The 26,626-nt window shown below is 39.9% G+C and overlaps 1 protein-coding gene across 6 annotated transcripts in view; it reads left to right on the forward strand.

Annotated features, from left to right (window-relative positions):
• Window positions 1-26,626, forward strand: part of CDKL5 (cyclin dependent kinase like 5) — a 182,121-nt gene that overhangs the window by 148,441 nt on the left and 7,054 nt on the right. For 5 of the 6 annotated variants that reach the window (XM_055565127.1, XM_055565131.1, XM_055565128.1 and 2 more), the window contains 6 exons: window positions 1,841-2,807; window positions 8,623-8,724; window positions 8,996-9,101; window positions 11,774-11,897; window positions 18,822-18,921; window positions 24,472-24,591. In XM_055565127.1, coding sequence (XP_055421102.1) covers window positions 1,841-2,807; window positions 8,623-8,724; window positions 8,996-9,101; window positions 11,774-11,897; window positions 18,822-18,921; window positions 24,472-24,591 — 1,519 coding nt within the window. Of the gene's footprint in view, window positions 1-1,840; window positions 2,808-8,622; window positions 8,725-8,995; window positions 9,102-11,773; window positions 11,898-18,821; window positions 18,922-23,173; window positions 24,592-26,626 lie in introns of those variants that run through there. The other variant, XM_055565132.1, reaches the window with a different exon arrangement.

A 26,626-nucleotide genomic window follows, 5' to 3' on the forward strand; every position in this document is an offset into this window, starting at 1 on the left:
GGCACTGCCAGAAAGGAGCAGGGGAGACAGCCCCCACACCCTTGCACTGCTAAGCCCAACTGGGAGTTAGGTGGCAAGGGAGGCTGGGTGACACACTCTGAAGTGTTGGGTTTCCCAGGCCCAGGATGGAGCAGAGAGGAATGGAGAATGGACTGGGGGTTGGGCACATGGAGAATAACCAGCATACTTAGATCTATTTATGGGTGAGACTCTGTATCATCATTTGAGTTTTTTAAGAAGTTGCTGAGATATTTTTAGTTTCCAAGATGTACATTGTTATAAGTTTAAAACTTGATAAGGGGACCATCAACTCTGGATCTAGAGATAGACTCTGAAAGAGTTGGACACAACCGAGCGACTGATCTGATCTGATCTGAACATCATTTAATAGAAAATGAAACTTTCCTTTCTTTGTATTTTCTCTCTGGATCTGGGGTCTGCCATTTAGTTAGCTCAAATTTAAGTGATCTTATTTAATGCTGCAATTTCTGTGACCCAACTGGGAGAGATTAGTATGTGCATTTTGGAGATGAGGCCTTCCAAACTATTACAGGCATGCCTGCCATCAGATACTTTTTAACACTTCTCTGAAAGAGAGGAGGAGAGGATGAGGGCCTTTACCTTTGATGCCTTGAGTGAGTGGATTCTCGTAGGGAAAATAGGAAGACACAGTTTGACAGATTACCACTGTAGAGGGAAAAAAATGTGACTTTTCCTCTAATTACTGTACAATGAGAACAGAACTCTCCCAGATCAAACCATCTTTAGCAATAGCAATATTTGCAGCAAAATTTTTGGAATGAATAGTAAAAATTGTTTTTTATTTTAAAAAATTATGAAATTGCTATTCATTTAAAAGTATTCTCACCTATCTCAAACGGTAATTTGGTCCTTTAAATAGTTACAGTAGATCACACTGATCTTACTGTGATACCAGCTTCAGCTTTCAAAAAGAGGACAGGGTTTTCCTCAGGATTTATATTTTGTATTTTAAACTAAGTAGGACGTGAAGCTTTCAGTCCTAAAGAAGACCTCAGCCCATTTGAAATAATGAAGTGTGAAATGGAGAAGAGAATAAATGGTGTCTTTTGGAGAGAAATTACCTGTTTAGGTCCCTGTGATCCAGTTAGAGACACACTCCTAGTCAGTGTACAGGAGGTATCTGACACATCCCAAGTATTGCCACTTCTCTAAAACATGAATGTCGATCATCACATTTTCCAGCAAACTGCACCAGGCAGTTCCCACTTATTTTTAGAGTATTATTTTCTTTTTTTGTGTACCTTGCTAGAATTCGCATTCATTGATTATACAGGCTAAAGACAAAAGAGACATAGATGCTTGTGTCTACATGCTGTATGAATCTCTGAGGTAGGCCATGAGTTTTACAAATAAAAATGAAGTTCAAGGAACACAGTGATCTGCAAGTCTAAATGTCTCCTTCTGATGTCCACGCAGACAAAGTTATAAAGAATTTACGTATAGCTCAGCTCTCTTGTTCTTTGCAGGCTTTCTATAGCACACACTCATGTGAGCCCCAATATAGCAAAAGGATCTTTTCCCAGATGATCAGTTAGAAGCCATGTTGGCAGCAAGTTAGCTGAGCATTTAAGAATGCCAAAGTACTTCATCAGGACCAGTGCTTTGTGGCAGAGTGACTTGATCTAAGCAACTTACTCTTAATGATAGATTACATGTAATTTATAGTCACATGTTTGACAGAGAGAATGTTTTTAGTCTTTGTGGTGTTTTAGGTGTTTGTTCCTTCTTGTTTTAGTAATACTTTTTGTCTGTCTGCTCTTAAAGGGAAACTGATATGCTTCTTTCATTTCTGACACAGAAACCAAGCCAGCAAAAGTGCGGCTTTGCAGTCTCACCACAGATCTAACAGCAAAGATATCCAGAACCTAGGTGTGGGTCTGCCCCGGGCTGACGAAGGGCTTCCTGCCAATGAAAGCTTCCTGAATGGAAACCTTGCTGGAGCTACTCTTAGTCCCATGCACACCAAAACTTACCAAGCCGGCAGCCAGCCTGGGTCTACCAGCAAAGATCTGACTAACAACAACATTCCACATCTTCTCAGCCCGAAAGAAGCCAAGTCAAAGACAGAGTTTGATTTTAATATTGACCCAAAGCCTTCAGATGGCCCAGGCACAAAGTACCTCAAGTCAAGCAGCAGATCTCAGCAGAACCGGCACTCTTTTATGGAAAGTTCTCAGAGCAAAGCTGGAACGCTGCAGCCTGGTGAAAAGCAGAGTCGGCACAGCTACATTGACACCATTCCCCAGTCCTCTCGGAGTCCTTCCTATAGGACCAAGGCCAAAAGCCATGGGGCGTTGAGTGACTCCAAGTCTGTGAGCAACCTTTCTGAAGCCCGGGCCCAGATCGCAGAGTCCAGTACCAGTAGGTACTTCCCATCCAGCTGCTTGGACTTGAACTCTCCCACCAGCCCAACCCCTACCAGGCACGGTGATACAAGAACTTTGCTCAGCCCCTCGGGGAGAAATAACCGAAGTGAAGGCACTCTTGACTCACGCCGAACCACAACCAGGCATTCTAAGACGATGGAGGAGTTGAAGCTGCCTGAACACATGGACAGCAGCCATTCCCATTCACTGTCGGCACCTCATGAATCCTTTTCATATGGGCTGGGCTACACCAGCCCCTTCTCCTCCCAGCAGCGTCCACATAGGCATTCCATGTATGTGACCCGGGACAAAGTGAGAGCCAAGGGCTTGGACGGAAGCTTGAGTGTAGGGCAAGGGATGGCGGCCAGAGCCAACAGCCTGCAGCTCTTATCACCTCAGGTACGACTTAGGGCCTTGACCAGATGTGTCGGCTCCTCAGGGGAAGATGGTTCGGGGATGTGATGGGGTCAGTGTGCAGTTGTGCTTTAAGGAAGCAATATTTGAAAGACTAATCTGTTAAAACAATTTTTTTTAGTTATTTAAGCTAGTTGTTGAGTACTCAAGGGGAACTCAGAAAGCTTGTTTTTCAGAATCTGTTTCCTTTCTTAAATGTTCCTTTCAGGCATATTTTGTTTAGAGAACCTCTTTTTTCATTTGTTTATTATTTCATTTATTTTTATTGAAGTATAGTTGAGTTACATTGTTGTGTTAATTACTACTGTACAGCTAAATGACTCACTTATACATATATATATATATATATATATATATGTATGCATCCATTCTTTTTCATATTCTTTTCCATGATGGTCTATCACAGGATATTGAATATACTTCACTATAGTATACAGTAGGACCTTATTGTTTATCCATCCTGAATATACCAGTTTGCATCTGATAATCCCAAACTCCCAGTGCAAGCCTCTCCCGCCTCCCTCCCCCTTGACAAGCACCAGTCTATTCTCTATGTCCCTGCTTCTGTTGATGTTTCATAGATAGGTTCAGTTGTGTCATATTTTAGATTCCACATAGAAGTGACATCATATGATATTTGTCTTTTTCTTTCTGACTTAATTTACTTAGTATGATCATATCTAGGTTCATCCATGTTGCTGCAAATGGCATTATTTCATTCCATTTTTGGGCTGAGTAACATTCTATTCTGTATATGTACCACATCTTTATCCATTCCTCTGTTGATGGACATTTAGGTTGCTTCCATGTCTTGGCTATTGTAAGTAGTGCTGCAATGAACATAAGAATGCATGTAGCCTTTTGAATTATAGTTTTGTCCGGATATATGTCTAGGAGTTGGATTGATGGATCATATTGTTACTCTAGTTTTCTGAAGAACCTCTATACTGTTTCCACAGTGGCTACACCAAGTTATATTCCCAACAGTGTAGGGGGTTCCCTTCTCTCCACACTCTCCCCAGTATTTGTTATTTGTAGACTTTTTATTGATGACCATTCTGACCAGAGCAAGGTGATACCACCTTGTAGTTCTGATTTGCATTAGAGAATCCTATTTTGATTTTTACAGAATTCATCAGCTATCTGGCTAATTTTCTCAAAATTCAATGTGACTTCATGGAGATTTTCTCTAATCTCTGCAAACCACATTTGCTTAAATCAAACCCTTTTGCTAATACCTTACTCAATATCTAAACTGAATTGAAAATTTTTAAATTTATCCAGAACTATAGGTAAATATAACTCCAGGCCAAGATAAATGTTAATTTTCAGTCTTTCTAGATTGTTATTATATCTCAATGTTTTTAGCATAATGCTCCTTCTATCTTACTGATCTTCAGAATCCAGAATTGACACTAACCTGTTTAAAAGAAGTAGCATTCTTGTAACAGAACACATATTTTTAAAATTAATTTATTTATTTTAATTGGAGGCTAACTGCTTTACAGTATTGTGGTGGTCTTTGCCATACATTGCCATGAATCAGCCTTGAGTGTACACGTGTTCCCCATCCTGAACCCCCCTCCCACCTCCCTCCCCATCCCATCCCTCTGGGTCATCCCAATGCACCAGCCCTGAGCACCCTGTCTCATGCATCGAACCTGGACTGGCTATCTGTTTCACATATGATAATATACATGTTTCAATGCTATTCTCTCAAATCATCCCACCCTCGCCTTCTCCCACAGAATCCAAAAGACTGTTCTTTACATCTGTCTTTTTTGCTGTCTCACATATAGGGTCATTGTTGCCATCTTTCTAAATTTCATATATATGTATCAGTATACTGTATTGGTGTTTTTCATTTATTTTTATTTTTTATTTTTATTTATTTTATTTTATTTTTAAACTTTACAATATTGTATTGGTTTTGCCAAATATCAAAATGAATCTGCCACAGGTATACATGTGTTCCCCATCCTGAACCCTCCTCCCTCCTCCCTCCCCATACCATCCCTCTGGGTCATCCCAGTGCACCAGCCTGTATTGGTGTTTTTCTTTCTGACTTACTTCACTCTATATAGTAGGCTCCAGTTTCATCCACCTCATTAGAACTGATTCAAATGCATTCTTTTTAATGGCTGAGTAATACTCCATTGTGTATATGTACCACAGCTTTCTTATCCATTCGTCTGCCGATAGACATCTAGGTTGCTTCCATGTCCTGGCTATTATAAACAGTGCTGCGATGAACATTGGGGTACACGTGTCTCTTTCAGTTCTGGTTTCCTCAGTGTGTATGCCCAGCAGTGGGATTGCTGGGTTATATGGCAGTTCTATTTCCAGTTTTTTAAGGAATGTCCACACTGTTCTCCATAGTGGCTGTACTATTTTGCATTCCCACCAACAGTGTAAGAGGGTTCCCTTTTCTCTGCACCCTCTCCAGCATTTATTGTTTGTAGACTTTTGGATAGCAGCCATTCTGACCAGCGTGAGATGGTACCTCATTGTGGTTTTGATTTGCATTTCTCTGATAATGAGTGATGTTGAACATCTTTTCATAGAACACATATTTTTAAAATTATATTTTTGTGACATGAAACATTCACCTGCATCAAAGACATGAAGGTGGAGAAAAAACAGTGTTAGAAGAAGAAAAGAGTGTTATGTAGGAAAAGTACCCCCTTTTTAGAGGATACAAAAATAGGCTTATCAGTGTGTATCAAAGCTCCAGAAAATACAAATGGACTCTGCAGTGGGAAGCCTAGCAAGATGGGTGCTGGGGAGAGGGAGATTGTCAATAATTATGCAGTTGGTTTAGCAAAATAGCCAAAAGCTTGGACTGGAAAGCCAGGCAGACCTGGGTTTGTATCTGAGTTCTGCAGTGTGCTTTAAACTCTAAATTTGGGGATTTCTCTGTGCCTTGATTCCTCATCTGAGTGTTGTTGCAAGCGTTAAACACGATGTATAAAGCACTATGTGCCCTATGCCGGGCACAGAGTGAAGGTTTTAGTTTGTTGCTGCTGCTTCTGGGATGATGAGGGCTGTTCTTGAGACACTGAATACCTTCTGTATGCTGGGTATTCTTGGCAACTTAAAAGAGTCTGAGGCAAGATTCTTGCTCTTGAGAAATTTATCTTCTCTTAGGGAAGATTAAATTATACATGATAACAGTGAAATAATTAAGAACCAGATTTCCGTGGCACTGGCTATAAAAAGTACTTGAGGACGGGGAGAGATCACTGTTAGCAGGAGCAATCAGAAATGGCTTTTGGAGCAACTGGAGGTCTTGTTGGAGCTCAGATGTGGAGATAGGTTTTTTGGTTTAAGGATGAAGATGTATTTAGGCCTTTACTGAGCTAGGCACCATGATAGGCTCTAACTAGAAAGATCAAGATGTGGTCCTCTTAGAATGTATGGGCCCGGGTGGTGGGGTGACACTTGCCAACACATAAGTGGTGACAGTGCTGTGCTGGAGCTGTGTGCAGTGCAGGGGCAGAGGAGGGTGGCACAGCCCCAGCAGGGGGACTGAGGGAGGCCCCAGGGGATAGGGGTGGAATCTGAGCAGAAACTTTGAAGATGTTGGGGGCTTCACCAGGGGAAGGAAGTAGAGTGGGCATGAGGAAAGAGGCTCAAGGGAGGGCCAAAAAGACTATCTGGAAGAGAAGGGGAGGGTACTTGAGACATTAAGTATTAAGTAGCATGGTGGGATTGCAACTTGTGCCACGTGCCTAGAGTGGGAAAATGCAAGATTTAGACCCAAGCGTGAGGTGAGGAGAATATGTTATGTAAGTCAGTGCCAGTGGAAAGACAGAGAAAGAATGAGTCTTACAGACTCCTCATAAGTAGAACCGGGACTTGTGAATGGAAGGATTGAATATAGGAAAAAGGAAGCCTTCAAGGTTTCTCTCCTACGAGCTGCTTTTCAGAGTAGAAGAGAGGACTTGAAGTCATCTAATTCAACCCCTCCATTGCATGGATGAGCATGCTGAGGCTTTGAGAGGTTGGGTGGGTTGCCTAAATTTACCCAACGAGTTCAGGGTGGAGCTGGGATGTTGAGGGAATGTCCAGGTCTCTAGGCCAGAGCTTTTCACACTGTGTCACACTGACATGTGGAGGTTGAGATGTGACCCTGGGCCCTTATGCAGAGATGTTCTCCACGAGGTTGGAAGATTGTCTGGGGCCCCGGTGAGAGGAGACAGGAGATGTCATGTTGGAGTCAGAGCAGTGGTCAGAGGAGCCTCTCTAGAGAAAAGGGATCTCTAGCAGTCTGGCAGCCCCACATGGATTTACATGGAGGTCAAAAACAGTAAAGGGTGTTAGCTTTAAGCACAGTGTAAATAGAGAAGAAGTAAGAAAAATAAAAAACTGTACCTTGGAAAAAGGACAAATGGACTGGCTCTCTGACTGCTAGAGAAAAGGCTTCATGACCCTGGTAGAAATAAGCTCATTATGAAACAGTAACTGTAGGCTAAAAACAGATCCAACTGTTACTGAATTTTAAGTCCAGTTCGGGAGGTGCAGTGCCGAACTGCAAGAAAGTAGAAGGTTTTTTGTTTTTTTTTTTTCTTCTCTCTCTCTCTCTTTTTTTTTTAATTTTATTTTATTTTTAAACTTTACAAAGGCACAAAGATGGCAGACGGCTTGACAAGTAATTGAAGCCAGGAATAATGATGGGAATCACTCTCCTGAAAAGTACTGTCACCTTTAAGAGCAAGGGCACTGGACTGGCTCTGTCAACTTAGAGTTTAGGTGTAAATCATTTGTTTTCTAAGATACTTTTCTAGAGGCTTTTGTAAACAATGCAGGTGATAAAATTCAAATGAGATCTTGTCACAAAGTAGAAAGAAGAGAGGCTACATTGAATGATTTCCTGCCCAGAGTCCTTTCTTAGTACATTTGGGGAGTGAGGGGGAGAAAGAATCATATTTTAAATTTTAAATAAACTATTTTGACACATTGTGTAAGGCTCAAGATAATACTCTTTCTGTGCATAATATAAAGATACACAATGCAGCTAACTCCTCTGAATGGCTTGGTAATTTTATTCCATAATTCTTTCTTTCTGAAGGTAGAAAATGCTACTTTTCCCCTCAGTGAGCACTACTATGGACCAAGGCTGCTCTTAGCTTGTGATTCACTTCCTTGACGGAAAGAGGAAGTGTCTCTGGAGATGAGTGCTTGTCGTGATTGTTAAGAAAATACATGAAGTATAAGTACTGTTATCATAGAGGAGATTAAGTACATAAACTACAATAGTTAGAGGATTTTTAAGACAGAAATTATTGAGGGTGCTGATTCAATTCCTTGATCTATCCAAAGAACATTTGTTTTCATCTGAATCTGCCATACATGTCCTTCATGAAAAATATTTTTGCATCTGTAGTTCTTTTTGGAGAACTCAGCCTAAAATCTGCTAGAGATATTTTGGATTAACTAATAGAACCTCTGGTTCTCTTCTAATTGAGTGCTGCTTAGAACCATGGCTTTCTAGATATTAGGAGGATGATTTTCTTTGTTTTTAATAATTAATTGAACTATTTTCAGAGTAATTCATTCCCTGCTTGCATTAACTTTAATGAGAATTTCACTTTCCATCTGTGTGACATTTGTTTGACATATTTTACATTCATCAGATGATTCACTCTTTTACAGGACAATTTGTGTTTTAGCCAACTCACATTTTTTATTTTAGCCAGTTAAGGTACTGGTTATACCAAATAAAACCCATGGAAATTTAGGTGATTTTCATCCCTAGGAACAAGACAGTCTCAAAAATCCTTTTAACTTTGACTTTCAGCCCGGAGAGCAACTCCCTCCAGAGATGACTGTGGCACGATCTTCTGTTAAGGAGGCCTCCAGAGAAGGCACCTCTTCATTCCATGCGCGGCAGAAGTCTGAGGTATGAATTTTCTAGAGTGGCTACCATTCCTGATAGAATGTGTCTATAAAGATTGGTCATTCAGAATCATTACAGTCTGTCTTATAAGATTTATCCATACCTAGTCTCCCACAAATAATTTGAACTGGCTTACAAAGTAAGCAGTTTTCCTCATGCCATAATTCTGAGTTTTGTCTTAAATAGATCCCAGAGTAAATTATAGATCAGTTAGGTACTGCTCTGAGTGCACAGGCCACACCATCATCACTCTGCTGTTTACCTTTTGTCTCAGGGTGGAGCGTATCATGACCCCCACTCTGATGATGGCGCCGCTCCTAAGGAAAATAGACACCTGTATAATGATCCTGTTCCAAGAAGAGTTGGCAGCTTCTACCGAGGTAAACCCAGCTCCTAGCACCCATCCGGGTCCTCTCTTCTCTCCCCCTCACTACATCTCCAGCCCGCACACTCCCCTATATTCCACTGCCCTGACTTCCGGTCAGTGTCATTCTTACCTGCACTGCTGCCTTCCACCACATCTTCCTGCCTTGGGTCCCGCTGTCTTAGTTCAGACCCTTGTGGCTTCTAACTTGATTTCTTTGAATAGCCTCCCAGCAGCTCTCCCTATCTCTAAAGTCACCATCAAAATGGTCCCTGGAATGATCCTTATGAAGCTGTGTTCTAACCACAGCACTCATTCGATTAAGTCATAAAATATTTATCGATGTCACTTGTGTGCCTGAGACTTCTAATTTAGAACATCAGTGAGCAATACAGCCGAAGGTCTCCACCCTCACAGAGCTCACATTCTAATGAGGAGAGAATAATACTAAATGTAATAATTACATAGAGCAGTAAAAGATAGTAAATGCTACAGGGAAAAAAAATACAACAGGGCAGTCCATCGCCCCCAGCCCCAGTCCTCTCTCTCATCTGCTAAGAATCTTCTGGTGGCTTCCCATTGGCAACAGGACAAAATGTTAGTTCCCTCAGATGGCATTTTAGACTTTCCGTGCCTGGCCCTTGCTATTCTCTCCAGCTCTTCCCCCACCGCTCACACAGGTTGTGCCCTCCTCTGACCTGAATGCATTACTCTAAATGCTCAGACAGCTTGTTTCTGTCCCTTTTGAGAGTCTGCTTTGATGTCCTCTGCAGTGTGATGGCTTCCCTTGCCACCTAGACAAAGTGAAGTGTTTCCTTCTTTGTTCTGCTCATGGTCCTTTGTCTCTAACATAACACACACCACGTGGTATGGCTTCTTTGCATTTCTCTCTCACAAGGGTACAAGGCCCTTTACCTTTTCCTCTTTTACCCTCATTGACTAGGACACTGCCTGGCAGTTTCAGAAATATTTGTTGAATGAATGACAGAAAATCTTCTAGTGTACTTACATGACCTTAAAATTGTGTTTTGATGTTTAACAGACAATTGTAACAAATGTTTCAGGGGCTGAATGGATTTAGGAGGGATTGACAGAGAAAGACATCCCCTTTAAGAAGCTATGTAGTAATACAGTGGGGGCCCCCAGGCAGCCCCAGCCCCTAGTGGGGAGACAGACAGCAAGCCCACCAGGGCACAAGTGAAGTCCTGTGTCCGTGAGGCCTAACTTCTCATAATTCTGTTGATTTGGAAGGATAGCTGGAAAGGGCAGAAATTGGTGGGGAACATGGACAATGGCTTGGTCATTTTAACTAGGACTCTGAGCTAAATAAATGCATGCAAGTCTTATTCAGGACCTAAATATATATTGACTGATGAGGCTACTCTGTTCCCTCATAGCCCCACGCTGGAGAAGAACATAAGACATTCTATATACCTTTTGATGCAATTTATTATTTTTCTGATGTCACGGTTACTTTAGAATCTTATGGGACTAAAATTTTAATTCAGATTAAAGGTAATTAAAACAAAAGTATTATAGTGTACATGTAAACAAAAGTCTTTTCTTCTCTCACTGGAAGTTTTACTTCCAAAATGGATCACACACATGTTAATTCTATAGATGTCTAGAGAGTATATGTTAATATTAAGATGTTAACTAAGTTTTTAATTAGTCCTTGACCTCAAGGAACACAGTTTTATTTTGATTGCCAGTTGATTACTATCAGTAAAGCCCCTTGTAATTGACTTCAGAGTTTGGCAGGTAGAACATTTTTATTTTAGAAAGTCCAGAAATAGAAATGAAAGATTTAACTAGGTGAAACATTTGGAGACATCTCTCATTTCAGTGATACTACTAAATCTAACTGGATGATGATTTAGTGGTATCATTGAAATGACAGATGTTTTTAGAATATTTCCCATTTTCATTCCTGTTGGCCAAGAGTCAAGTGAAATGGTGTCATTTGTCTTTACATACAGCCTGTGTATTCCTTCTGTGATGAAATTTGTAATATATTTTGATTTATGACCAAGCTTAGAAATTGACAGAAAAAGATGATTACCCTCCCCCAAAGAAAAACAGAAAAGTATCTACTCACAAACATCATGGTTTGTCTTTTTGTTTATTCCTGGATTGAATATTTAGAGAAAAATAGTATTTTGTGCAAATAACCACATTTCTTTTGAATTGAGTTTAAAAAATACATAAAATTGATATGTCACCTCCCAAGTGGCAAGTCTTAAACTGTAGTTGGTGTATTCCGGCACATATATTGTTAAGAATCACTTCAGACTAAGAATAGATTCTACATAGTTGGGTCTATGATGTAAGAAAGCCTCAACTTAAGTGAATGTCAAAATGGGGAGGTGGGGATCATATTCATACTTTGAAATCTCCTATGATGTTTTCCAGTTTATCAGCTGTTACATTAATTTATGTCTTGAATATATTGCCTGAGTTAACTGACCCTTGCAAGTTACTGTCATAAGCAATTGGGGGAGGGGGGAGGGAGAGAATGTTCCCTGGAATGCCTCCATCCTCAGAAAACACAAAAGTTTTATGAAGGGCAAATGAGGATATTGACTTACCTTTTTGTTATTTTGTTTGTGTGAGAGAAATGCAATAGAACAATATGAGAAGTGCTTTGATCAAAAGAGTACATCAGCGGCTTACCTTTTCTTTATTCAGTGCCATCTCCACGTCCAGACAATTCTTTCCATGAAAATAATGTGTCAACCAGAGTTTCTTCCCTACCATCAGAAAGCAGTTCTGGAACTAACCACTCAAAAAGACAGCCAGCATTCGATCCATGGTGGGTATTTTAGCTTGTTTTTACTCTTCTTTTTTCTAACTGTGGATTTGAGATTTTACAGCAATTCTGGGTAAACAGTTTAGCATTCTGTCTCCTACTAGGCCTTTCTTTCTCGAGAGAGATTGTTTCATAAGGGAAATGTGATTCGTCATTATTTGTAATGGTTTCTTTCAAAATGTGCAGCATTTATGTTAAGAATCATGTAAAAGAAAGAAAATACCCTGGGTCAGTACATACCTCATAAGTCTTCCATCGTCTTCTTCTGACATGATTGACATGCTTTGCTGTCTTCTCCTCTCACTCCTATTGAATCATGTAGGAGACAATTTGCTTAGCACTTGGTGTGCAGTGTCTCACTCAGTTCTCACAATCAGCCTTTGAAGTAGGGTAGCCTTTCCTCTCCAGATGAGAAAACCGCAGCTTAGAAAAGGTAAAGAGCCTGCCTGGTGCTGGACAGCAAGTACCAGGGAGGAGGGAGCCAGGATCTAGACCCAGATGGGTTCTGACTCTAAAGCTCGTGTCTTTTACTTCTATGCTACCTGACTTTCATTCAGGGTGAAAAGAGAAATAACGGAACAACCATTTGTGGTACCACAAAAATGTACTGGTTGTCAGAGGACAAAATGATGTGCCAATTTTGCTTATCCTTTAATCTTTGTGTCATGTGTAATAAAAATTTAAGGAGAGAATTATAACACACATCAAGTCTCATTAGCAGATTTTGTGTGGGGGCTAAGGACTGTATTTTTAATAATGTAGACTTTATAGTCTCAGCTGCCCAGAAAGACTTCCCAGAATCTAGATGTGAGGGGTATTTATATATTTTTCATAGGACTATTAAGTTCTCCACCAAGAGAATAAAATGGTGCCTCACTGTAATGCACTGAATTGAGAATGAGACCAATCTGTCAGATTCTGTCTCTGCTGTTTATTGCCAGAATTCATACAGTTTGGACCCTGTTAGCAGGGTAATATCAAGGTTTCAGTGTTACCATGCCCTATAGGGAAAATAACTTATTTTTACAATAATAAAAATGGTTTTCTTAAAGCTATAAATACTTTTTCTTTTATAAGCACATTTTATATTTATCGCCTTATTTATTAAATGAGAGTTTTAACATTAGTGACTCAGAGGTTAGACTCTGGAAATGAGATATCTTGAGTAGTGTCACCTGTTGGCCATGTGAGCTTAAGCTCTCTGTCCCTCAGTTTCCTTGTCTATAAAATAGGCTAAGAATAGCACTTCCCTCATACAGTATATATGATCATTAAATGAAGTAAAACATCAAAAGCATCTAGAGCGGTGCCTGGCACCTTTGTGACTTGTTAACGTTAACAGCAGCAGTTTTTACCATTAATGTTCTCTAACTTCAGTATGACTTACCAGGTGTCTCATCTCCACTTACTTTACTGAGGAACTTCTGTGAGTTCTTTCTCCATAACTTAGATAAGATCTACACATTAACTGGAGAGCACAGGTACAACTCCAGTTACTGACGTTGACAGTTTTCAAGTGGTTTTGACAAGCTGTGAGAGTAGTGTCTAAGTTGTGAGAATACAGAAGTACAAATGGAATTGTGTTTCATCTTGGTCATTGCATGATGAAGTGGTGATGGTTTAAAAGAGCGTTGATTACAGATTAGCATGAATGAAAATATAGATAGGTCAGATCAAAACTACATCTAAATGTGGGATTCACAGTCTTAACAGCATATTATTTCTGACTTTTTGATAATCAGTTTAAGTAGACCTGGATATGTGTAGAAACCTAAAAACAATTGTTTTGAAAAGAATTAGAGGCACAGTTGGGATGCTGAACTTTAGACAGGTCTTCATCAAGTCATCTGATATTGCTATTATGAGGTTTGAGAGAATCCCAGAATTTCCAGGGAGGAATTGGATATATTCTTTTGTTCTTACTGCCCCTCATAATAGTGTTGCTATGATACTTCTCCCCCATGCATTGCATCCAACTTAGTTTAAGTCTTCCATTAAGCTCGACTTGTCTTGGATTTTTTTCTTGAACAAGATCTCTCATTGGTTCACCATATTTATATTTGAGAGAATGCCATTTGATAACTTTTACAAAAACATGAATGAGCCTTGCCATGGGGACATAGTGAATTGCTGTTCCTAAATTATCACTGTCCTAAGGGCAGTCTGTTTCTCCTTGTTAGTAGTACTTTACGTTTCTTTAGAGAAGAGGATATTTGTACAGGGCACACATTTCTTGCAATGGAAAAGTCAAGCTACTGTATCATACTTTAAAATGATAGTGTAGTATAATATGCAGAGCTGTTATTCTGGCCATCTCAACTGTCCAGAATCCAGTTAAGAACTGGGAGATAAGCCAAAACATTTCAGAACAACAAAAATAGGGTTAATACAGTCAATTGATCATCTTTAGTAATGGGAAAACACCTCCACCCTCCCTGTGAGCCTGCTTATTCTTCTTCTATGTTGAGTTCTCTCAGTTGGCACTGAGGTTGTCAGGCAAGAAATAATCCCAGGTAACAAGACGGTGTGCAGAGAGAGAAGGATCCTGAACAGTAACTATAGAGAGAAGAGAGGTAGTTTGACGTTTCTAATGCTCTAAAAGGAAAGTCATTTCTGGTCGTTATGGTTTCATACATAGAGTAGATATCCAGGTAGAGTATATATCTTTAAAATAGGCTGCTCTTACTTTCCATGAAAAGACAAAGTGTTTGGAAAGACTGCTGTCAAAATTGGGTTAAAAATTGACACTTAAACAATAAACCAAATTAATTAGAAATCCCAGTAGTTAGGATAAGTGAAGAATTGCTGTCACTCACTTGCACAATCCCAGGCTTTCTCTTCTTGTAACGTTATGAATACATTGATATCCTTTATTGTCATTCTGTAGAATTAGTCCCTGACTTTCTACCCTCAGACATTAGCCAACTGACCCTAGTGACACTGGCAGGGGAAGGGAGGTGACAGGGAAAGTGTCACAGTCAGCTTCTCTTTGATGCACCTTCTCACTGCTGCTCTTGAGGGGATTATAATGGAGCTCCCTGGCCCTCTGTCTAACTGGTGGGTTGCTTGCCTTGAGTCTGTGAGCAGCTTGAGGTCACACCCCTTGTTTTAGTTTTTCTCTGTATCTCCAACACCTAACACTGATCCTGGCACATACAGAGTACTCTATAAATGTTGATTGGGTTTGATTTAGTTGGTTTTCATTCCTTCCTTTTTTTAGGTGTTTCTTTGGAATTCTCTTTCTTTTTAACCCCTTATGGAAATAGTAGCTGTTCTGTTAGATAATGTTTGAGTGCCATGACTATTCAGGAAGGAGACTGTTATTGTTACCCACCCCTTCCCCCCCCCCACACACACATATACATATATTCTTCCTCAAATCATGCTTGCTGCACCCCCCACCCCTCCCCACCCCCGCTGTGTTTTCAGCCCTGGGTAACGTGCCAAGTGACAGCTGAGTGGTCCTTCTCAGAGCTCCTGTCCCTGAGACTTAGGTGATCACCATTTGCCCTTCTCTTGTGTTGCTCCTCTGTTGCCTGTATAGTTAGTTTGCTCAGCACACAACTGTTGACCGAACGAGGTAGAATCAATAACAGGGTCCAGAATTCACGAGTGACATTAAGTCACAGGGCTCACTCTTACCTGTTGGGTGCAGTACTGGTTATAAATGTTCAAGTCCTTTTTTTCATTCATTTGTACAGCACACAGCTTTATAGGTGCCTGAGTTCCTGGCAGCTTCTCTCAATCCCTGAGTCATTCTTGCAGGTTTTCCTCCCTTCGATTTCTCTGTTAATTCTCTGTATGTGTATGTTTCAGTGTAGCTTCTCCCTCTCTCTGTCTTTTCTCTCTCTGTCTCCCTCCCTCCCCCACTGGCACTCTTTCTTTCTCTCTGACTTCCTTTTGTGTCTTTCTTTTTGTGATGCATGCACACTTACATTTTACTCCTAGCTTTCATCCTCTAATTAAAGGGTATTTTCTTTTTCTTTTTTGTTTTGGTCCCTGGAATCTTTTCGCACCTGGATCTTGACCCCACTGCCTCTCCATGGCTCCAGTTTGAGGATACTTTCCTCATTATTCCCCTTTCCCCGGACTCTAGTTTATCCAATGCCTCTGAAGAGACCCTGCGAAGAGTCTTTGATTCATTATCTGTGATTTGGGGACACAAGGAATTGCAAACACTGAGCTTTTTGTCCTGCTCCTCCTTCTCTTTCAGTACTGTCACCCCCATACTCTCACTTTCATTTTATTGGACAGTCTTCTTCCTCCTAGAGCTGGTGTCTCAAGCCTTCACTTCCTCTCATGCCAATATTAACATTCGTATAGTAACACCTGTTCCCATCCTGAGGATGTGGTCATGATGAATGTGGCCCTCTTAAAGATTTCCTCAGTTGGCAGAAAGCACTTTAACTACTGACCCTCAGCAGACCTTTGAGATTTTGTTATACTTTAATTCTGATTAGTAAAAACTTCTTCCCGTTAATCTAAATACTCTGCTGTGCTTCTAGGTTATGTGCAGACCCCAGTATGGAAGGACATGAGCTGTATCATAAGCATATAATGCTTTAACTTCTGGAAGTTACAAATCGTTAAAAATAGTATTACTGGTTAGATTAGATGCTCTCTGAGGTTTCTTTGACGCTTCCCTGATAGCTCAGTTTGGTAAAGAATCCGCCTGCAGTGCAGGAGACCTCAGTTCGATTCCTGGGTTGGGAAGATCTGCTGGAGAAAGGATGGGCTACCCACTCCAGTATTCTTGGGCTTCCCTGGTGGCTCAGCTGGTAAAGAATCTGCCTGCAATGCGGGAGACCTGGCTTCAATCCCTGGGTTGGGAAGATCCCCTGGAGAAGGGAAAGACTACCCTCTTTCACTTCTAAGAGTGGTGCTTTTGTGTTTCCAGCAACTGCTTACACTGTTCTGCCATGTTTCCTAGAACCCTCACATAACTGAATACTGTGGCCTGGAACTTAGTTAAGGGTAGTCTGTCTTTAGACCCCATCCAAGGGTTTCATCTCCTTAATCTCAAAAGTACTTGTCATAAGAAACTTTGACCAAATAGGCCCAGTCTGTCATTAGGATGAGAGTGTTTTTCCCAGCACTACATTATTGAGTTTAGGGAATCTTTAACATTTCACTATTTCATTCTCACTCATTCCATTATGTCTGAAGTTTTCTCACTTTCAAAATTGTTAACGCATCATTCTGAGTCCTAATACTAATTATTTTATTGGATGTGTTGTATTATGAAACTTTAACTTCAGAGCTTGAAACTCTCAGTGAGGTTTAAAATTGTAGTTCCTAATGAGTTTCAGAAACACTTGAGCCTACAGTACATGTTTTTACTTCCTTGGTATTCCCATTAACTTTTAGGCTAAACACTTAAGAATGAATGACCCTTGCTCCTTCAAACAGTCATGGTTTTTACTTCTTATTTTTTGTCTGTTTGTCTCTGTCTCTAAATTGTTTCATTTGTGGTCTTTGATCTTGAGTTCTTGGCTTTTCAAATGAATTTTCTGTTCTGTAAACCTTTTTGTTACATTTTTAGTCCATGTTTGTTGTTGAAATTAAAAAGAAGTAACAACAAATCACCAATAATCCTACTACCCAGAAATAACTACTAAGATTTTTTTTTAATTTCTTTCTGCTTTATAAAATTTGTGTATATATACACATATATGACTTAAAAAAATACATAGTTGGGCTCATGTAGAAAGTTTTGAATCAATCCTGCTGTTTTCACTTAGTATTATAGTTGAAATATTCCTTCATATTAGTGAAAATTCTGTGAGTGTGATTTTAAAAATAGCTTCATGGTGTTTTTTATCATGTGGATCTGTAATAGATTATATAAATGTTTTCTGCCTTCACATAGATTTAATCAAGTAAAGGATGCTGGTTTGCTCATATTTTTTAGATGTTCTAGTAACTTCACTGTTCAGTACTCTAAAACCATAAATATGAATGAATTCTGTCACCTTTAAAGTTTTTACTCTTGATTTTAGGGAATAGCTAATAGAAGGAATTCAGTCATTTGAGAAGATGGTTTTCCACAGGCATCTAGATGTTCAGATTCAAAATAGGGCCCATGGAATGTGCCTTTTTCAAGAATGACACCATTCCAGTTGTTTTTAAGACCATAAATTAAATTAAGTAACATAGGGCCTCGGTTAACATATAAGTAGTCAACTTCTTGGGGCCAGGGGTTTGTTTGCTCTCTTTTAATACCTCCTATTTGTATTAAAATACCTGGTGGTGTCAGTGATAACAAAGCTTAAAGTCGTTATTTTAAGTCAGAAGCTTTTTTCCCAAAAGAGTGCTTTGTGTTAATGCATTATCCTGTCTCTATTTTTTCTTACCTTATCTACTTTTTATTTAGTTTTAATACATAGATATAAAATTTTCATAAAGGAATTTTCCAGTTTCAGGCAATTTTTACTTTTATTTGTAAGGTTTCTGTAGCAGCATTGATTTTTTTTTTTTTTTTTTTAATGTTCAGTACCCTGGTAAGCCACTGATAATGAACTTGTTAAGCTGGTTTTTAAAAGGTAAATGGAAAAATGAAGATACTGAAAATGTTTTTGTTTCCCTTGGAGGGATACAGAAAAGGCATCCTTCAAACGTGTGCTTTTCAGGCTCTCTAATCCTGAGGTTTTTCAACAGCATGAAAATGGTCCTGTAGCATAGTTACAGATCATTTGTAATAATGTTCAAATTGCTAGTTCAAGTGAGCCTTTGCCAAAGGCTAATCATTAACCATGCTTCATGATATTCAGTTCCTTCTGTGCTTTTTAGAGGTTCTTTACCTATGTGCTTGATTCTTCATGGCTATTTGAACCTGGTGTCATGCATTTTTAGTCTTCATAATATTTGTCATATAATGGTAGGGGAATGATTGAAAGATCAATATGATAAAAATGTCTTCCCATTTAGGAAAAGTCCTGAAAACATTAGTCATTCTGAACAACTCAAGGAAAAGGAAAAACAAGGTTTTTTCAGGTCAATGAAAAAGAAAAAGAAGAAATCTCAAACAGTAAGTAAATGGCCAATTTCTATTTACAATGGCATACGAGTCTACATTAGTCTGTGGAATCTTTACACTTTGTACATGGCAATCAAAGTGAATTATTTTCTTACTGATACTTGATATGCATAGACTTTAAATGTTTCTTTCTCAAATTCTATACAACTTCCTCCTCCCACAGAGCCTTTTCTAGATTCAACAGAACCTCTAGGAATAGGAGAAATTAAATTTGGATGAAAGAGAATGCTTTAACCCTCTTTCAGTAAACACCTTATGGATTTATATTCATGTAAAAGTTATGAACCTTCAGGATTTATTTCTCTCTGAGGGTTAAAGATATATGAAAATTTAGGAAATGGTTTTGGTTTGTGTTTAAATCTTAGACATCATTCATCATTCTCCCCTGGCTGGTTATCTGATTCCCATGTTGCATTTCTGGGCTGCCTAGTCACAGACAGGAGCTAGCATTTGACATATCAGGGCTTGCTTTAGTAGGAGGACATGTTTATCTTGTGATTGAACTGGGAAATGGAATGAGTCTCATCTCCTGAGAGCCCTCCACCTGAACCAAGGGCTGGCTGCATGAAAGCATTCATGTCATTTCACTGAACCAGGCATGGATTCTGCTGGTTAGTGACTTGAGAACACATGGAGAAGCCGCCTCCAGGCCGGTGAGAACATCTTCACCACACGAGGCATGCTTTGCTTTATGATACCTTTGAGACTAGACAGGGTTGAGTCGGCTATTTTTAATTATTTTGTTTCTAGTTTTACTTCATACATGATTGACTCTCACTTACTTAAAAAGGAAAAAGTCATAATCAAAATGACCTACTCAGATGGACTTCATTGATTTCATCTCTTAAGATGAATAGATTAGACTCAGTTTTTCTGAGGTCTGTTCCATTTTGAAAAGTCTAAGATTATGACTCAATGGTAAGTAATGGTGAGATGATAGTAGCAAAGAATATATTTGAAGTAAGGATTTAATAAAGGGCTTTCTAGATTACTGGGCTTCCCTGGTAGCTCAGATGGTAAACCGTCTGCCTGCAATGAGGGAGACCCGGGTTCAATCCCTGGGTCAGGAAGATACCCTGGAGAAGGAAATGGCAACCCACTCCAGTACTCTTGCCTGGAAAATTCCATGGATGGAGGAGCCTGGTAGGGTACAGTCCATGGGGTCATTTATCTTTCTTGTTTGTTAAATTTATGATGCCATTATAATATAAATATGAGCTCATTAGAAAAAAATGTCAGAAAAATTGAGAAAAAAATGATAATTTCCGATCTTACCACCCTATCTCAACTAGTATTAGGATATTGGTGTATTTCCTCCTAGCTTTTAAGCCGGTGCATATGTTTATGGAAAGAAGGTGGTTTTTTAGTTTGCTTTAAATAATAGTAATCATTCTAGTACAATTTTGTATTCTGGCTTTCTAATAGTGTTTCTATCACACATACACACAGTATGTATGTTACTACACAGATTTTATTATCTTCATTTTAATGGCTTATAATATTTCTAAAATGTTCATTAAAAAAAAAAAGCTGGCTACATTTCTAACTGAAACTCAATTAAAGTAGAAGGTCCAATCAAGATGTTGCTTAGTCACATATTAACTACACATGTTGTTTAAACCAGATGCACAAAATAGACCTGATTTGAAGTAGTGAGGCTTAAAATATGTACAGTGCTAATAAAACTTTTATTATCTGTGGAACATATTTATGCATCATGAATATTAAATTTAGATTATCTCCTCCTAGCCACTGTTATTATTTAGAGATTGTTTTGGTTCTTAACCTCAGGCCCATAGCCATTGTGGGGTTGATTAAATGGAAGTAGCAAGACACAGGAATTGAAGGTGTTTTTGTGTACAGATTTAGCTTTTGATGTCTGCCTTAGACCAGCATTAAACCTGTGGCTCACCATGGCATGAGTCAGGTGTGTACATGTTAACTGTTACTCAGGATCTGGTTCGAATTCTAGATGTATAAATAGTGTAGGTTAGGGTAAATAGGATATTTACTATTCTCTAACATACTCTTCACTTGAACTTACTTGTTTCAGGGTTTCATACTTTTCATTTTTGATATGTAAAGTAACTGCAAATTATCTCTGCACAGGTCACAATGACTTAAGCCTTCCAAACCAAAAGTTGTTTATACCTCTGCATTTTTTTAATTAAAATAGGAAAGAAAATGTTTAAAGGACTTTGATATCTAAAGTAAGATTTCCAAAGAGCACTCAGTGTAGTATTTCCTGGCAGACCACAGGCTCCCAAGCTTGATATTGTGGTAACTGCCTCCTTCAAATGAGCATTGGAACAGAATTAAATTCAACTTTTCTTCGCTCACTAGAACTCAGCGAAAGGAAACCTAGGTAAATGAACTTTGAAGGACTTAAAGCATTGTGGCCTTTGCGCAAGATTGAACAAAATGGAAACCTGGTACCCAGTGCACAGAGAGAAGTCTCTGGATCTTAAATCTAGTTTAACCCCCTTATTTTGCTGATATAGGAACTGCCCAGGCAAGTTGTGACCTGCCTGAAGTTGCACAGTCAGTTTGGAGAGCTGGAGGTGGGTTCTCCTGGATAGCAGGCCCAGCTCAGTCCCTGCCAGGGTCCCACCAGGAGGTGTGGAGCGCCTCCTGCTGCTTGTTCTTGAGAATGCTCTCTTTTTTTAATGTGAATTTTTTAATTGAAATATAATTGACTTACAATATTAATTAGTTTCAGGTGTATAGTATAGCGATTCAGTATTTTTTCAGTTTATGGCAATGGCAGCCCACTCCAGTACTCTTGCCTGGAGAATCCCATGGACGGAGGAGCCTGGTAGGCTACAGTCCATGGGGTCGCTAAGAGTCGGACACAACTGAGGGACTTCACTTTCACTTTTCACTTTCATGCATTGGAGAAGGAAATGGCAATCCACTCCAGTATTCTTGCCTGGAGAATCCCATGGACAGAGGAGCCTGTTGGGCTGCCGTCTATGGGGTCGCACAGAGTCGGACACGACTGATGTGACTTAGCAGCAGCAAGCAGCATACTGAATTTAAAGTATTACAAGATAATGGCTAGAACTTTCTGTGCTATACAATATCCTTGTTGCTTCTGTATTTTATATATTATTTGTTTCTAATTGGAGTATAGTTCATTGACAGTGCTGTGTTACTTTCTGCTGTAATAGCAAAGTGAATCAGTCATACATACACATATCTGAGGGCTCTCCTGTGGCCTCCTTAGCCACACAAGTTAAACTCTTCACGGATCCCTATCTTGGGAACAGGAAAACCTTATGGGCTGTTTTTCTTGAATGTTTTCAGACACACCAGTAAAAGATGATCTGAACCTTCACAGACATTCTGGTGCTCTGACAATTGAAATATCCAAAACAGGGTAAAGTCATGCCAAAAAATCATTCACTATTGTAAAGGTGCCTGCTTTGACTCAAGCAAATCTGGAAACCGTCTTGGGAAATCCGGCTTCAGTTCCACATTCAGACAGTTACATAAGCCCTCAGAGCATATGGTGACTTTGCCAACTTGGTAATTGTACCCTAGTTAGTTAGTATCTCAACTGGTAATCATGCTTCAGTTTGAAGATTGAACTTTCTTTTTCTTTACTTTTGTGGCATATTCTGCATTGTGCCAGCTATTTTCCATGGCGTGAATACTTCTCACAGTGTAGAGCCAGGCTTCTTCCTCAACAGTAGAATCCTACAATATTGATACATTCCCCTTCCAAGTGATGTTTTCTGGTTTAAGAGTTGACCACGTTCAAAAAGGTTTGCAGTATCTTTTTCTTTTTCCTAAATAGGCATGTGGATTACATGAGATTATTTAGTTGCTTAAGTCTCTTCTGGCAATTGGGAAAAGATTGAAGTTCATCGATAGCCCTTTAAACATAATTCTTTATAACAGTCATATTTCTGATAATAAATAAATCCTTAAATGTTTTATAAGCTGAATGTGAATATATGTGTGTAAGTCTCTAGAGGCGTTCCTGCTGTAGGTATTGATCCTGTCCAAAGGTTCTTTATATACATAGAAGTTTCTGCATGTCTTCAATTTACATTATTGGCATCTTCATGTCCAGGTGAGAAATGACACAAAGCCTCTCTACATGCACACACAGCACAGAGATTCTTTCAGTGACTGTTAATACTTAACAATTTGAGGGCATCCAAGGGCTAGGATTTTCGATAAGAACACCTTTTTTTTTTTTTCTTGGCAATTAGTTTATTTGTATCTTATATTGCAGACAGATTCCACCAACGGGGAGAATCCAAGCATCAAGAAATCCCTCTTTCCTCTTTTTAATTCAAAGAATCATTTAAAGCATAGTTCTTCTTTGAAAAAGCTTCCTGTAGTCACTCCACCCATGGTACCCATTTTTACGTATGGTAGCCCTGAAAACTGCTCCAGTAAACTTGTTTTACTGATGACAACAGCATGTCTTTTATTTTCATGGGGTCATATTCTCTTTGTGCTAGTTAAGTACCTGAGCCAGTTCCATAAATTCATTGAGATATAAATTCTTTGACATTCTGGAATTTCTGGATCAGTTAAGGAGGTTGAAGCATAAAGGGCTATTAAACAAACCAACTAGTGAAAGGCTAGTTTGGGTTGTCTAATTAGCCAGTTGTTGGCAGACAGTATTCATGAAATCCCTTATTTCCTGTAAAGAATTCGATTAACATTTACAATTAACAAATGTCTTTTCGTTTGGCTCACAAAGTTTGTTAACACTTGGTTGGCAGTTTGTTTCTTTGAAACCAAGTAAAATTGACCAAATTGAGTGAGCTTGCAGGCTCCATGAAAAAACAGCTTCTGTTAGTTGGTGATTTGCTCTTTCCTTGCCTGGCTCTAGCTTTTGCTGGTCACTTAGTTGAAGGCCAGGGCTTTTGCTTGGCATTTGGCGTTACTCTCCTGTGTTCACCAAAGTCGGTGAGTGGACCAATTGCATTTATCTGGAATTTGTGGCACAAATTTCCAGCATTTTCATAGTGCATAATGCTAGACCCAGGTTTCCTGGGCAGTGTCTTGGGAATATGATTCAAACCATACTTTCTCACTTTGCTATCCTTGAAAGCCTGCTAGACTTCTTTGGCACCACCAAAAAGAGTGTTTGGATCATTTTCCCAGCAGAAACACATTTTTGTTTTATTGAACTGGTTCATAACCTAACTGCAATATGGAATGAGGATACGACAGCAATTCCTGGTACAGCCCAATTTAACTGCTCTCTCTTACAGCGTCTAAAACTAACAGCATGGGAATGCTTGAAGGGTTGAGGTTTAACAAAGCTGCATGACATCTGCCAATTTTTCCTACCGCAGGGAAAATTATTAAGAGGGCAGCAGACTTTAACTAGCATCACTTGCATTGTGAACATTGGGAAAGTTTGATTTCTTTTTTTATCAACTCTTTTCTTTGGAGGGGAGGGGATTGAGTTTTGGTTTGGTCGGATTTGCTTTCTTTCTCTTCTGGGGTGTGGCTGCATATCCTAATGAGGCTTACCCGTGTGCTTATTGAATCCTTGTCCGTATTCTGCTCTAGGTGCCCAATTCTGATGGCCCTGATCTTCTGACATTACAGAAAGCCATTCACTCTGCTAGCACCCCGAGCAGCAGACCCAAGGAGTGGCGTCCTGAGAAGATCTCTGATCTACAGACCCAAGTGAGTGGTGCCTGCATCACTCTTAGACTCTCAGACTCTGCAGTGACTAGTCTCTGCTGAAGAGAGGGCAGGGTTGAGAAATTTAGCCTTTCAGTGTTACAGCAAGGCTGAGAGTCTCCCCAGAACATACCCTCAGTGATAGCCAGGTGCATCTTAGGAGTCCGGATGAATCTTGCTTCAGTGTCCTAATGGGGGAAAAAGGGGAGCTTCCATTAGTTTTCACCTGAGGGGAGGGGAGAACTGAATAAGATACATCTCCAGCCCAGAAACACTCTGCAGCCTAGGAGAGAGAGAGAAAATCCACAGATAACAATAATTCATGGTAACAGTGAAGCGTGCCATAAAATGTGAGGGAGGGTAAGAGGATGTAGTGCGAACACCTTGAAAGACAGATATAATACACTTTATTGGAAGACTGTTTAAGCTTCTGAAATCTATACTAGTTTTGATAGAAAACTGGCAAACGTTCACATTAGGAACCGCATATTAGACAGTATGTGTAGTCACATTTCCCTGCATATGGCTTGTATGCCATAATTTCCCTGCCATACAAGCCAGATACTGAATCCATAAATTTTTCATGTAACTGAGGTCTTATCTCCTTGAAGCAAACTATTTTGATTGGAAATTTTAAAATATTGTATATCTTTGGTATTGCATAATAACATAATCTAACTTGTTTTCGATTGTATTCAATATTTTCTAAATCTCTTATTCCTCTGAACTGTGAGCTTTAGAGGCCATAAGGTTACGTGTGTCTATAAATGACCATGGATGTCTGTGATTTGGAGGAAGAGGTTCTGTTTTTATAAGTTTGTTGTTTACTTTCTCTAACTGTAAGTTGTTACTTAGAGCTGCTGACAAGAGATCCCTAAGTTTCGATCATATTTGCCCAACCATTCATATTTTCTGCTTATAATGTGTATAGGCTGGGGTGGGGGGGGGGGGGTGCTGCCTACCATGGGCACCACAGAACGTTTCTGGGCAGACTCCGGAATGGCCATGGGGAGGACACTTCCCCAAGAGTGACTTCTCCTTGAGTCAGTGCTCAGGCAGTAGCCCCTGGATTTCAGTGCCATCTTCCCTCGAATCTTTAGTGTGTTTTGAGATTATCAACATTCTGCTTGGCTTAAGGCCTTTGAGGAGTGACAGCCAGAGATGCTTGTGGCCCGTTTGTCAGGTTCTGCGGTGAGGGCCATGAATGTCAGGGTGCTTTCCCATGCCTCTTCTGGTGGTGACCTTGTCAAGTCTAACAAAAAGGAGAGGAGGACCCTTCCTCCTGCCTTGAAGTCCCCCTCCCAGTGCAGCACCCCCCCGGGGCCCCAGCCCCAAGCACACAACAGACAGGCTGTTAGGAATCAAAACCCTCCTGTGAGTGAACTGTGTTTTAGAGTCTACAGGGCTTGTGCTCATTTCTCTGTGCTTGGCATTTTTAGTGCCCATACCTTACCTCCCCCTCAAAACATAATGAAAACCAAAAAAAGTTAGAGTGCAGAAAGGGACCATTGGGATTTTGCAATGCCAAGGGAAAGGGAAAATCGAGGAGATAAGAAGAAAAGAGGATACACAATTTTTAGCAGAGTATGTTGCTGCCTATTGAAACATTACATTTTTCCAGTGACTCTTGCAGCTATATATGGTCAAATGGCTGACTTTTTGCAGGTGAAACCTAAGCAGCAGCTTTCTGTGGAGCTGTTGGGAAGGAAGTCTTCTGCAAAGGGAGAGGCACATCCCTTCTTTCCCTTCTTCTTGCTGGTTGGTGCAGGAGATTCCCCCCTTCCTCCCAAAAAGATGGGGTGCAGCCAGATACAAGGTGCCTAAGCCTTGGATCACTCACCACACCAGCTTTAGATTTCTTCTACATTTGTAAGCTTTTTTGTTAAAGAAAAATAACTTCCATCTTTTCTGAAGAAGAACAAAAGCACAGATAAGTCTGGACTGGCCCCTCTTCCCCCACACGCACCCTCCCTAACTCCACACAGTCGTCTCAGATCTGCACTCCATTTCCTCCCATCTTTCAGGTCTACTCTAACTT

Source organism: Bubalus kerabau, chromosome X (assembly GCF_029407905.1).
Source record: "Bubalus kerabau isolate K-KA32 ecotype Philippines breed swamp buffalo chromosome X, PCC_UOA_SB_1v2, whole genome shotgun sequence".
Taxonomy (NCBI): Eukaryota; Metazoa; Chordata; class Mammalia; order Artiodactyla; family Bovidae; genus Bubalus; species Bubalus kerabau.